Below are 14,025 nucleotides of genomic sequence, written 5' to 3'. Positions count from 1 at the left end.
GTGGCCGCGCCTCTGCTAAGTCACTGCTGGAGTGATGGAGGGATGGATGGAGGGAGGGAATAATGGAGAGATGAGAGGCCGTACCTGCCAAGAGCTTCAGCTAGAGGCTGCTGCTGATGCTGGGAGTACAGTAATCTGAATAACAGCTTTTACTGGCTGAGAGCAACTCATTCCTAAAGCTTCTCTCTTTTCTGCCCCCCCACATCCCTACTCTTCCTCCCTCCCCCTACCTCTCTCTCTCTCTCTCTCTCCCTCTCTCGCTCTCTCTCTCTCATCCCATCCCTGTTTTCATCTGCGCTGTGCAGTCCGCCTCCAGCTGATGTCCGTATTGGCAGCTGCATCATTCCACCCTGCTGAGTTATTGAAATTTGTTTGCTACTTTTCCTGTATTGTGTTGTGGCTGTCTTTGCAGCTGTGCCTGTGTCTTTCTGTGTGTGTGTGTGTGTGTGTGGTATGGGGCTTGTTAATTGTTATTGACTGACTGTATTTTGATCTATTTTTTGTATTCCATTGATATTTTTGCGGCCCCACCTCCCAGGGGGGGAAGCCAGGCAGGATGTTCTCGTCCTCGTCCAGAAACTCTCTGTTCTCCCCCTTGTCGTCCATGGAGCAGGGCGATTCGGAAGTGCTGGACATCAGCACCAAGGTGCAGCTGCATGGGGTGCTGTTGAAGAGGCCCTTCGGACGCCCCTCTGCCAAGTGGTCCCGCAGGTGAGGCTGGGGTGGGGTGGGATGGGGTGGGGTGGGACTTCCCTGTCCGCTCTATTCTGCACTGTTCTGCATTGGTGATTTTCATGTTCTAACTTTAGGATTATAAGGATTATATGCTCCTTTTTATGTGTTAAGAAATTTCTACAACCCTTAGAGTTTATGAAAATCTTTGGATAAACTCTAAAATGCATGGTGGTCAAGCTGAAAACAAAGTTGTTTTTCTTAGGTCCTGAAAAGAGATACAAGGCTTTCGCCTGACAGTGACAATATGTAAATCATTCTTAGAGTTTGTTTTAACCTACCTGGAATCCCAGATGGGCGGGGTTTCCTTCACAGGAGGTTGCAATGAGTGGCAGAAAGTTTAGACAATCACTTTAAAGTATTTGTAAGTCAATTTAGTGTACTGAGGTTGACTTGTTTACATGACACTGTCTGAATTTGAAAATGAAAAGCATTATTCTGCTGTACTAAGAGCACAAAAAACTATTTCAACTGCTTCATAAACAGCATTTGAAAAACTCCTTACAAAATGATTGACTAAATTACAACAAATCATGGTAATTTTTAAAGCACAGTAGGTAACTCAGTCCTTGGTTGACCAAATGACAACATTTCCCCCCAAAATGGGTAAATAGGATTTTGGAACAGAACTATTATTAGAGGATTGCTTTATGTAACAAAGATCACAACAGGATATATATTAGGCTGTGAAAATGCCTGTACTGAGTGTGTATTTGGATGTTAAAATGCCTGGACCGGTACCTGATGATAATGCTCTTAGTTTACATAACACAGTTAAAACGACAATACACAGCGCATCCAGAAATTCCATTTGCTGTGCTCTTCTACCCTTTAACATTTGCTGGTGTCAAAACGGTCAAAAGATTGAGTTTGAACTTCATTCTGTTCAGTAAATGCTCGTTTAATTCGTGATTCCGTGCCAAACTAGAGTGGACCGTAAGGCAGTGAGGGGTCCTGGGTAAGCTCATGAATTAGTGTTATTTTTTGAGTTGCCGCCAGCTTTAAAAAAAGGGTGATTAGTTGAAACAGATCTGCCAGCCAATGTGGTGAAATGATCCCTAAGCATACATTTAGCTGTGGGTGACTGACCCACATGATTATTTGAATTGTGACTAGTGGTGGAGCACTAACAGCCTTTCAAAGTTACAAATTTTGACCTTTAATTACAGCGCCTCCATCAGGGCAATTAGTGTACATTTTTTAAACAGCAGAGCACAGAGCCAAAATGCATCATCTGTCCAAGTTTTTGGAAATTAGACCAGTGGTGTCTGCAATATTACTTTCACATTAAAAATTTTGACCTTTAAGTGCCTGCATTATGCCAATCAGTGTAATAATTTGTAATGATAGCTGGATTTGTGTAACAATAATCTTAATTTAGTATAATTTCTTTTAGTATATCGCTTTTCAAAAACAGAGTTTACAAAGCTGCTTTACAGATAAAAGAACAGCAAAGGAATCACATAAAGCAGTAGAAATAGGGATAAGAGAATAAAAGAAAAGGAGAATAAAAACAAGCAGGAGGAGCTAAAACAATTCGGTGCATTAATAAATTAATGAATAAAAAGTGTAGCAAGTTTTATGTAAATCAGACTTATTGTAGGTAGGGTCTTTCAAAGTTAGAAATTTTGACCTTTAATTGTAGCGCCTCCATCGGGCCAATCAGTATAACACTGGAACACAATTCAAAAATGCATCATCCCTCCAAGTTTTGTCCATATTTTTGTCCAAAGCAACTGATACACAAATTGTGAGGATGGGAATTATTTGGAGGATAAGCTGTTGAGTTGAGTTTTGTGTCTGGGCTTTAAAAAAATAAATCTGGACTGTTTTCCAATTCTCAGTCAAAGGCTGGGAGGTTTGGATGAAAAAAAAAATCATATACTGCCTCCTCTTACAGGGAATTTGTTTTGTAGGATCACCAAGCCAGCATGTTCAAATAGCCTTGTGTAACAATAGATAAAAGTGCATCGGTGCACTTTAGTGAACACACAGCGATAACAAGTTATTCAACAAGTTACCCGGCTCATCATATTCATATTCACTGATTCATTGATTCCTGTCTCACTGCTGCTTTCTCCGTCTTCCTCGGTACAGATTCTTCATCATCAAAGACAGCTTCTTGCTCTACTATGCAGAGAACGAGAAGAGATGCTTTGAGACCCACAGATACTTCAACATCCACCCCAAGGTGAGGCCACCCATCTCCTCTGAATCTATATTTAAGTGACCACAGAAGAAGAAGAAAGAGTTCTGGTTGTTTATATGGGATGAGGTTTCAGAGGACATAATGTGCCATGCCTTTCAGCTAGTTTTTAATGAGGACAGCAACTGAAACCTTTTTGAAAAACATGAAATTATATTCAGACCTTGAGGTGTTTGTTGTCCCCGTTCACTCTCTGATGAACACATGCATCTAAACCTACAGTGGGGTTTATAACAGCAATAACTACATTATGTATAGCACTTACATTAACAAAGTGCTGTAAAATTGAGGGAACAAAAACAAACATATCGACTAATAATTTCCTATTATAAACGGAAGACTTGCACTTCTGGGTCCATTATGGCCGACTCAGCAGAGCAGAAGTAGGACAAGACTATGTAATGGCATTATCACAACAACACCAGCATAATCAGGATAAATAGGATTCAGGGATTTATTATGAATTACATGAGCTTTGGTCTATGATGTGAGGAGTTTTTGATGTAAATGATGCCTTGGAAAAATTATTCTTTCTTCTATCTATCTATCTATCTTTATGTGAAAATAATACATTTGTTGATGCATATGATGACTTCAGATGATGTAAGTGAAACTGTTAAGCTATAAGATGAATTAACAACACGTGTCCTTTTATGGTTAGTTGTGTGGTATAGTCTACAGGTGTGACTATTGTGATTATTCATAGTATTCCCATGATGTCACATGCATTTCCTATTAATATGGTGCTTTACCTATGCACATTTCACTGGCTGTGGCTGTCAATTGACTATAATCACATTAATTTATTACAATCACCTGTTATTAGATGGCTGTGTGGTGATGTAACAGAATACTGTGGATATGCTCTAATCTGTAATGATTAGTCAGTCACAGCCACTGAAGGCAGAGTGCCGAAACATATGGCTGTGAGACTGTGATTGTGTTGAAACTACATGAAGAATTAATTGGTTAAAAAGGAGAATTAGTCCCAGAGTGCAGTCTGTTTATGCTGTACATTATTGAGATCCTGCACCTGATATAAAGCCAAAAAGAGAAAGAAATACACTCTTACAAAGGATGTGTGTTGTCCAAAAGAAGACACACAGATGTGTTAAAAATGACACATCCTTCTTAAGAGTGTATTATTGAAGAGAGCACCTTGTGACCCATCCAGATTATCACAACGCTGTAATTAATTGTATTATTTCTACATGTGTCTCAGGGTGTCATTCCGCTGGGAGGATGTGTGGTGTCAGCCAACGAGGACATGGGCATGCCCTTTGCCATGGTGATCAATCTGGAAGATTTCACTGTAAGACCATGATTCTATCACACTCACTTCTCACTTTCTCACTTCATCATCTATTTTTATTTCAACTTTATTTTACCAGGTAGTCCCCACTGAGATTAAAAGTACTATTTTGGGCATAAAGTTGCAGACAAACAACATGCAACAATGTACATGAGCAAAAATGGCATCACATATTGCATAAAAGGTAAGTGCAAAGTCAAAATTCAAAAGTGCTCAAAAGGCAGCAGTCCAAAAGAAGTCCTGCAGGATCAGGGCCTATAAGAATTATACTTATTTTTGAAGTATCACCCGAATCCTTAAACCTTTTCAGCCTTTGTCAAATGGAGTGAATTCATCTGCACTCTGGGCCACAGGCGTATAACAACATCTCTTTACTATTGCGGCGATCCAAAAGAAGTCCAGAGTCCATTTTAGGTCCTGACCCCATTATTGAAGAAACGCTGATGTGCAGTATTCTGTATTCTTCCTCCAGGGAACCGTAGTGCTGGCTGCTGAGTCTGAGGAGGAGCAGGCCCAGTGGGTGGAGATGCTGCAGGAGTCAGGGAAAGTGTGAGTACTTGCTTGACATAAACTCTCCTTTTAAATGCTGCTTTTCGGAAGAGACTACGCCCACCATATATGAATCTGAAGTTGTAAATGTGAAAGAACAAGGCATCATGCATCCAGTTCGCACAATAGCATATGATGTGTGGTGATATCCATTCTGCAATCACCAAAATTAGCAGAATATTAATGGAGAGTTTGATGAGGGATGAAAGAGGATGGCAGCCGCTTTTTTTTTTAACACAAATCACAAATTAGTTTAAAATCAGGGGAAACAACTGTTTACATGCTCACAATGTTATAAATGGACAAAACACCCATTGGTTGTCTTTCTGTCTCCAACCCGCAGCACATGGAAGAACGCCCAGCTGGGTGAGGCCATAATAGAGAGTCTGGAGGCTCAGGGGCTGCAGCTGGCCAAGGAGAAGCAGGAGTACCTGGGTAAGAGAAGCGGTTTGAGAGGATGACAGATGGATAAATGACCCTTTTCAGACTGAACAAGGCGAGGCATGTTGTGTGAAATGGTTTTCTTTCTGCAGATAAACTGATGGAGGAGACAGAGGAGCTGAGCCACCAGAGAGCACAGAGAGAGGTAAGACTGCTGCATGCCGTCACATGTGAAGCTCTGTGTGTTTTGACTGACAGAAACTAAAATAAGAACAATGGTATGGTCCTAGTGTCGGGGTGTTTTTTTTTGTCTGGGTTTGTGTGTGTGTGATGCAGGAGATATTTGTCTTTTGATGTGTTCACAAACTTTCTATTTGAGAGTTACAGATTACAGAGAGGCTGGTGACACAAACTTCTCTTCAGTCTTTGCAGTATACTAGGTAGACAGCCTGCAGGTGGAAGCAATGCTTTTTGTTAGAGATGGACCAATATGAATTTTTGAAGGCCAATATGAGTACTTTTTGGGGGGATTTGACCCTTTTCATGCACAAAAATGACCAGCATTCAGTGTTTCCCCCAGAATTTTATTCTTGTCATGGTGGAAAAGCCTTTGAAACAACATTTAGACTGTCATGTGACACTAAAACTCAGGGAGGACTGGTGTCTGATATTTAATAAAAGGCCCAATATATTGGTTTAACCCAACTGTTTGTGTCTTTGCATGTCTTTAAACCATGCTGAACCCCTGTGATATCTGAATCATGCGTAATCATGCATCAAAATCCTAATTCAGTATTTAAAAATGTGTGTGTGTGTGTGTGCAGGAGCTGGAGCGTCTGAACCAGGTCCTGGAGGAGGAGAAGGTGAAGTTTGAGGAGGTGGTGCTGGAGCTGAAGGCAGAGCAGGAGCAGATCAAACTGTAAGAGAAATATCAGCATCTGTAATCTGAACTGAAATTGATTATGCTCCGTGCTCTGTACACTGAGACTGGAAGCACCAGCCTGTAAATGCAGGATTTGTGTTGTGTGTGTTGCTGCAGAGACCTGGACGGCACAGCTCAGTCCCTGAAAGGTGTGGAGACTGAAAAAGAGGAGCTGAGCAGCTTGACGGTGCTGCTTCAGAAATCCATTGAGGTATGAATAAAACCGTTTTGTAAGGGCGAATATAAACAAGCAAATAAAAAGCTAGCATATCCTTCTATGCAGTTCCTCCATGAACTTAAACTTTGCAACTGAAGAGTACTCACTGTGTTCATGAATTTACACCATTGGAGTATTCACACCATGCAATGTTACAACTGTTGATGTAATAACTTCCCATTAATGTAATAAATCCTTAAGATAATAACAATTTGCTGTTAATAGTGTAATAATCCTGTTAACATAATCAATTTCCCATTAATAAGGTTATAAAGGTTACCTACTGTTAACATAATAACTTGTTTCCCGTTAACGTTAGCTGAAGGGAACAAAACGAATAATGTAATAACCGTCAAAATTCAATACACAATTGTCACCCATTCACAAATTTGGTTATTAACTATGGTGCTACACCTGAAAAAGGGATAAATATGTATGGAAGAGGCCTTTGGTGATCATTATAAACAGCTTATCTTTCAAAAATGTCAACGTTCCTCTTAATGTAATTACACCTAATAATGTAATAATTATTATGTTAACAGGAAAAAAGGTTATTACATTAATGGTAGGTAAGTTTATTGTATGAATGGGAAATTTGTTACGTTAACAGGATTATTACACAATTATCTGCTAATTAGTATTATGTCAATGGTTTGGTACATTTATGGGACGTTCTTAAATCAACAGTTGTAACATGCGACACCAAAACTCTCCACTGCAACCAACAGAGGTGAAATTCTTTAAGATCAGGATGCCTGTCTCACAGATTGAGAGGTTGTGGAAACAGTGGTGCAGACTGTGTTTTATCTCCTGCAGGAGCTCTCTCAGGAGAAACAGCGAACTCTGAAGCTGCTGGGGGTCAAGGAGCACGAGGAGAAGGCGGAGACGGCAGAGCAGAACTCGGAGTCGGCCTGCAGGAAGCCCGGGGACGCCGCAGAGCTCGGAGACGTGGACCTGCTGCAGGACCTGCGCCACATCGAGGAGCAAATGAAGATCCTGCTGAACGAGAAGGAGCAGGCTGATGACAAGTGAGTGAGACCTGAGGAGAGATACGGAGAGATACAGGAGAGACTGATATGCATATTACAGTCAGACTATAGGATCAGCTGCCTGGTGCAATAGACATGAAGGAATTTGAATTTGAAGGATTACATGCTCCTCTATGGGTTGGAGCAATTCTCCAACATCTTGGGCTGATGAAACCTGATGAAAAACAAGGCTGTTATAATAATAATAATAATAATAATAATAAACTTTATTTGTATAGCACCTTTCATACAAGAAATGCAGCTCAAAGTGCTTTACAACAGAGAAATTACATGCACCAAGTGCTTCACATAAAACTTGATAATGATAGTGAGAATAAGATAAAGAGGAGAATAGAATACATAAAATGCATCTTCACATGAAAATAGACATAGAATGAGCATAACATAACTTTGGAAAATAAAACCCACTGAATAACAATAGTAAAAATATGAGGAATGCATAACATAAGATGGAAAAAATACTGTAAAATAATAATAAAAATAAGTACATAGGATGCATAAAATCAAGTAAAATACAAATTTTAAAAGAAGTGCAGCAGTGCATAAGTGCGAAGCAAAGTGAGAAAAAAAAAAATTTCTTCCTGAAAAGTTGACATGTTCATCCAACAGCTACAACATGTCATTCTATATATTTAGTCATCATCACCTCACAAACTCCCCCCAATTACCCTCTAAATTAGGAAATGAGGAATCAAACTAGGTTCATACATCTGTAATCAGAGATTGAAGAGGAGGCAGGTAGACTGGAAATTTTATTTTGGCGTCCAAATGGTCAGTGATTCTGGCCTCCTCAGTGCTAATGGCAGAGAGGATGTAACGACTAGTGGAAATGTGTATTGATCCCTAAACAACCAGCCCATCGATCAGCACCAGTAAATGGGATATTACGGACAGATGCTATTGACTGCGTAGCACTAATGTTCTGTTATGCAGCGCGCAGTGTGAGAGACGCGCCTCACTCACTGGACGTCAGCAGGCCTTTTCCCCGGATGCTTTCTGCGTATGACAGGAGTGTTGAACTGGATGAACCTTAGTGTTTCATTTTCCGTGACCTCCTGACTTTGTTTAAATCCTGTTAGCACACTCTTCCTTTTGGTCACACCCTGACTGACAAATAGAGCTGGGTCATGTGGACAAAATTATGATGTTGATATAGTATAACGATATCTACTGACATGCAAAATCACATGTTAGATAGTCAAATTGACGTTCATCGCATTGAACTGCATGGTCATATAAAGTGTGATAAAACTTTAATTTTCAAATAATATTCCCAAATATGTTCCAGATCTCATTTTGTGAGAGATTTAATTAGTATTTGCTCTTTCAATAGAATCATATCACAATGAAATAGTGCCACTGAGTGATACATGATATTATCCTATTGAAAGACGCTAAACAATGGACCTATTGACCAAAGTGATGTTAGATAGAGATGCAATTAGCCTCTTTGAGAACAAGTCCTATGCCTGGTGTATCAGCCTTGTAATGACATTGCAGAGTGAGAGAGAGAGAGAGAGGGAGAGAGAGAGAGAGAGAGAGAGAGAGAGAGAGAAAATGTGTGTGTTTGACTGTGTGTCCATGCATGTGTGTATAGCTCAGTGAGTACAGCATGGCACCAATACTTTCAGCAGTAGAGGTTTGACTCTCACTGGGGCTGCTCATTATCAAAATCTATGCACTCATGGCAGTGAAAGGCACTTTTGATAAAAGCAAATGGCATTATGTGTTATGTTATGTTGTGTGTGTGTTTGATGGTGTTCGCCCTGTGCAGGCTGAGGGTGAACGAGCAGCGGGCTAAAGTCCTGCAGGAGGAGAGGGAGTTCTACTCGTCCCAGGCGTGCACGCTGCAGCAGTCGCTCACACAGCTCACTGTGGACAAGCAGCAGACTGAGGCCGAGCTCAAGGTAAACCAGCATGACTCAGCCTCTCAGCCTGGGTTTACATGGAGACAAAACATTGTTGGAACTCATTTTTTTTAGGTCTAATCTGTAACTGCAGTGTGATGGCTGCTGTTCAAACACTGTCTCTCATTTTGTCACTCTGAATTTATTGGAGAGTGTGTTTTACATGTTTTGAGGCTGTAAAAGCGTTACTTTTGAAAGGTTTGTAAAAAGTAAAACAAGTCTAATAGGTAAAGAAAGTTCCAAAAAGATTAATTTCCACCTATAAGCCAAGCTACAAGCCACCTACAAGTAAAATGCAAAACATTTGAGAATTTTAGACTTGAATGGTCAAATAAAACCTAGATTGTCTCAGTAAACAGATTTTTTGTTTCTGTCTAAAACAGGCTTTTTAAAAAAAAAATCCTTTCTGACTTAATCTCTCACACAATTACTATATTTAATGGGAGCAAAATAATCTCTCTTTTTCTATCTCACCATATGAAAAACAAGTTTCATCGCTGTGATTAAATCCAACCACAGGATCTGGTATAACGATCCCTTGTAGTAATAAGTGTGGTGAGGTCCTGCATGGAAAGCTGGCGTGGATATGATAGTAAAGGTGGGTGGGTGAGAGTGGGACGTTATAAGGTTATCCAGTGGGCTCGTCCCATCAGAGATGCTTCATTAAATCAGGCCCGTGACGCCTTCAGAGGGCTCAGCCGTAAATTCTCTTTCTCCTCCTCTGCACCCAGTCTGACTAGCTGAGTCTGTTTAGCATGAGGAGGTGGATATCACATTACACTTACTGGAACAAAAAAAAATGTCCATTCTCCTTTCCTTCCCTGATTCTCTGTATTAAATTACTTCCCTGCCTTTTCTGCTCCATCTCCATCACCCCTTTACTTTAACTCACAGCTTGGCTCCATGTCTGTGAACCACCCATCTTTCCCTTTTCTCAATTAAGCCAAATAGTATTATTTTAAAGTATTTTAGTACAGGATAAGTTGTTTGACACACTCTCCCCTGCCTCAACAGCTACTGTCCTCGAGCAAGGTACCTAACCGGTTGCACTGGTTGTACTGGGCAGTTTTTGAACATTATCATGTTCAAAAAATTCCAAGCATTCAGAGTTTTGCCCAGAATTTAATTCTTAGCAGGGTGGAAAAGCCTTTGAAGCAGCATTTAGACCATAATGGGACACTAAAAGTCTCCACTGAAACCCAGACTAATTGAAGTTCTACATGGTGGGTTGGCAGCTCTTTAAGGCAGGGTGAGGCAGGTTTCAATGCAGGTTTTACAGACTGAGACTCCTGTTGCTGTTGAGTATAATCATATCCTCACATCCAGAGAAGTGATGGCAACACTGAGCGCCCAATATCCGATTGTTATTGAAAGGCCAATACTGGCTTCATCGGTCTAACCCTTGTTCTTAGTCAGGTTGAGGGTTTACAAATATCCTGTATGTTATCTGTGTTCTTTACAGAGATGTAACTAAGTACATTTACTCAAGTACTGTACTTAAGTGCAATTTTGAGGTACTTTGACGCAATTTACTTGAGTATTTCCATAGTGTGAGACTTCACTCCACTACATTTCAGAGGGAAATATTGTACTTTATACTCCACTACATTTATCTAACGGCTGTAGCTACTAGTTACTTTGCAGCATGAGGTTTTACTTTTACTGGAGTATTTTTCCATTATGGTATTGCTACTTTTACTTAGGATTTGAGTACTTTTTCCACCACTGGTTCTTTATGCTGGAGTGTGTCCTGTCCTGTGTGTCCCAGGCAGAGATGGAGTCCCGGGTGGAGCTGGAGTGCAGGCTGAAGCAGGCGGAGGAGGCCCTGCAGGACCTGGAGAAGGGCCTGAACACACTGGAGCGCACCAAGGAGAGCGACGAGAGGATGAAGGGGGACGTCAGCCAGCTGAGGCGTGAGTGCACCCACTGCTGTCAGGGACGGGTCAGACACAATATGTGTCATTCTCTTTTGTATGCGGAGGACGTCACGCCAAACTCCATACAAAAATCTGGATGAGTAGAAGCTCTAAAGCCTCAGGAGAGAATTTCATCTGATAATCTCTTGTTGATCCAGCCTTAATGTGAGGCGTTTATTAGTGAGTCACGTAACGCGGCAGTGAGCACCGCTACTTTTAGTTCATTGGGAGCTGTGAAATGTGAAGAATATGAAGGAATAACAGTTACGTTTGAGCTACTTGGTGATTCACTTTCATGCTGAATGTACCAGTGGACTCGGAAAAGACCTTGAGTTTGGTGCAACATATCAGCACTACCCCCCAGTCAAACACATACACACACTCAAATGCAAATACATTTCCACATACACTACCCGTCAAAAGTTTGGACTCACCTGATTGAATGTACTATGCTTTTCATTATCTTAAAGCCATTTTGATCTAAAGGCTTATGCTTAAATGCTTGAAATTTGTTTTTATAGACAAATATAAATAGTGAAGTTGATGCCTATGCATGAATTTCTTTCCAAAGCCTTTTGCCTTTCCATCAAGGCAAAGGGCGGCTACTTTAAAGAATCTAAAATATAAGATAGTTTTGATTTAACACTTTTTTGGTCACTGCATAATTTAATTTGTGTTATTTCATAGTTTTGATGTCTTTACTATTATTCTAAAATGTGAAAAATAGTAAAAAAAATAAAGAAAAATGTGTGTCCAAACTTTTGACTGGTAGTGTACATACTCACAGAAATATGGTTAATGCACAAATGCTGTTTAACATAATATACAGACCGGTGCAGAAACACTGGGCTGCACCCCTGTACACACCAAAATGTCAAACACATCATAGAGATCAGCACTGCATAACCACTTCTTCTACACGTGTGACTGCCCTCTCCTGGATAGAACAGGTATTACATGTTCAAATCACCTCAGTGTGGTTTCCCTGATTGGACTAGTTTTTCACCGGGGGAAATAATAATACACTTGGCAGAGGCACTTGGCAGCAATAAGTCAGGCTCATGAAATGTGTGTATGTGCGGGTGTGTGGGTGTGTTGTACATTTACATGGGTTTAAGAGCAGCCAGCAGTTCTCAGTGTGGGATCCTTGAGGGAGTTCCCAGCAAAATGAGAAATAGTTTAATTTTACATTATTTAATTCACTAGAAATGACTCCAGTAGGACAGTATAAGACTCCTTCAAACACAGATTTCACTCTCACCACTATTATCTCCCTCACTAGTCAATACTACATCAACAACAAAAGCCTTCCCATATGGGGGTATTGGATAAGAATCTTATCCAGTGGGAGTCTGTGGCTTAATATGTGGCTATTTGGGGGGTCTATGACATGAAAATGTTTTAGAACCACTGTAATAGGATGAGTGTATTGGTGTATTGGTATATGATGTGTGTGTTTATGTGTGTTTTCAACCAGAATTCTTTGAGGAGTGCATCTGTGCAGCAGAGATTGAGGCAAAGCTCCCATCTATAATGAAGAACGCCGTGTATCTCCACAAAGCTGCTGCACGTCGAATCAAGAGCTGCCGAATCCAGAAGAGAGCCTCCAGGCGCCACTGGTGTAAGTCTGTACATCACACTGATGATCACAACATACAGAGTCTGGCAGCATGCATGTTTTATGGCTGAATTCATTCATATTCCGTACTTGTGCAGCAAAACCCATCTATAAAAACTTAACCGTAAAATGTTTCATTTTTCAGTGAATTGTTTGCACTGAAACACGGTGCTATAGAAATATGAAGTTTATATCATTATTATTGTTGTTATTCTTATTCTTATTAGTGGTAGTAGTCTTAGTAGTAGTCATCGTAGTAATAGCAGTTGTAGTTGCAGGTGTAGTAGTAGTAACAGTAGTAGCAATAGTAGTAGTAGTAGTAGTAGTATTAATAGCAGTAGTAGTAGTATTAATAGCAGTAGCAGTAGCAGTAGCAATAGTAGTAGTAGCAGCAGTCGTATTAGCAGCAGCAGTAGTGTGATAGTAGTAGCAGTATTAGTAGTAACACTAGTAGTGGCAGCAGTAGTGGTAGGATGAGTGTGTGTAGTAGTAATATAATGTATATGATATGTATTAGTAGTAATAGCCACAGTAATAGTAGTAGTAGTATGTGTATTTATCCTTTAGTTAATGAATGAAGTCCCTGTTAAATGGTGTTTTATCATTTGCATGCCCCTCTACAGTGAAACACTCCAAGTCGTTTGTTGTGTCGCAAGCTGACAGCGGCAGCATGGAGGACCTGAGGGAGACGGCCCGCCGCCTGACTTCTGACAGCAGCTTCAGAGAGAGCGTGTACAAGATCATCAGCCGCAAGGACGCCCCCAACACCACAGAGGACTGAGAGGTGGGGCGGGGGGAGGGAGGGAGGGAGGGAAAGGGAGGAGGAGAAATGGTCCTTAGCTTTACCTCAGTGCACACAGTATAACGTCATGTGACACCTAGAGACCTGCTCCCAATCCCTCTGGTAAAATAGCTGAATGTATGGCACAGATTTGTCTAGTAGATGGCATCTCCAGTTGTGTTCAGAAACTATGCAAAGGGCTCAAACTAAATGAGATTTAATGGACACTGAATAAAACCGCTGTACAGCCTAATATAGGTGACAGCATGGGTTTGCAGCCCCCATGGATTGACTGGGGGCCCTTATGGCAACCTGACAACCTTTAGCCTTTTTCTAATTTGATTTAGCAAAAGCAGTGAAACCTATGCTCAGTCAGAATAGCTGTTGTCAGTAAAGTATCCCTTTGTGCTACACTAGTAACCTAAACAAAATCAT

The 14,025-nt window shown here is 40.7% G+C and overlaps 1 protein-coding gene across 1 annotated transcript; it reads left to right on the top strand.

The window, feature by feature from the left end:
- Positions 1-556: 556 nt before the first annotated feature.
- plekhd1 (pleckstrin homology domain containing, family D (with coiled-coil domains) member 1) lies at positions 557-13,590 on the top strand. The gene is made up of 13 exons (XM_071897037.2): positions 557-711; positions 2,830-2,923; positions 4,161-4,250; positions 4,723-4,799; positions 5,143-5,234; positions 5,333-5,385; positions 6,005-6,099; positions 6,220-6,313; positions 7,136-7,347; positions 9,143-9,275; positions 11,044-11,188; positions 12,669-12,812; positions 13,433-13,590. The coding sequence occupies exons 1-13, from the start codon at positions 557-559 to the stop codon at positions 13,588-13,590; spliced, it is 1,542 nt and encodes a 513-aa protein (XP_071753138.2).
- Positions 13,591-14,025: the final 435 nt, after the last annotated feature.

This window comes from Centroberyx gerrardi, chromosome 17 (assembly GCF_048128805.1).
Source record: "Centroberyx gerrardi isolate f3 chromosome 17, fCenGer3.hap1.cur.20231027, whole genome shotgun sequence".
Classification (NCBI taxonomy): domain Eukaryota; kingdom Metazoa; phylum Chordata; class Actinopteri; order Beryciformes; family Berycidae; genus Centroberyx; species Centroberyx gerrardi.
The sequence above is the reverse complement of the archived record's forward strand: the minus strand, read 5'-3'. Positions and strand labels throughout refer to the sequence as shown.

Bases quoted from the DNA above. Each gene is read 5' to 3' on its own strand.
- plekhd1 (XM_071897037.2), top strand. From the start codon at position 557: ATGTTCTCGTCCTCGTCCAGAAACTCTCTGTTCTCCCCCTTGTCGTCC. The intron at 6,100-6,219 runs GTAAGAGAAATA...GTGTTGCTGCAG, and splicing joins GAGCAGGAGCAGATCAAACT to AGACCTGGACGGCACAGCTC. The intron at 11,189-12,668 runs GTGAGTGCACCC...GTTTTCAACCAG, and splicing joins GGACGTCAGCCAGCTGAGGC to AATTCTTTGAGGAGTGCATC.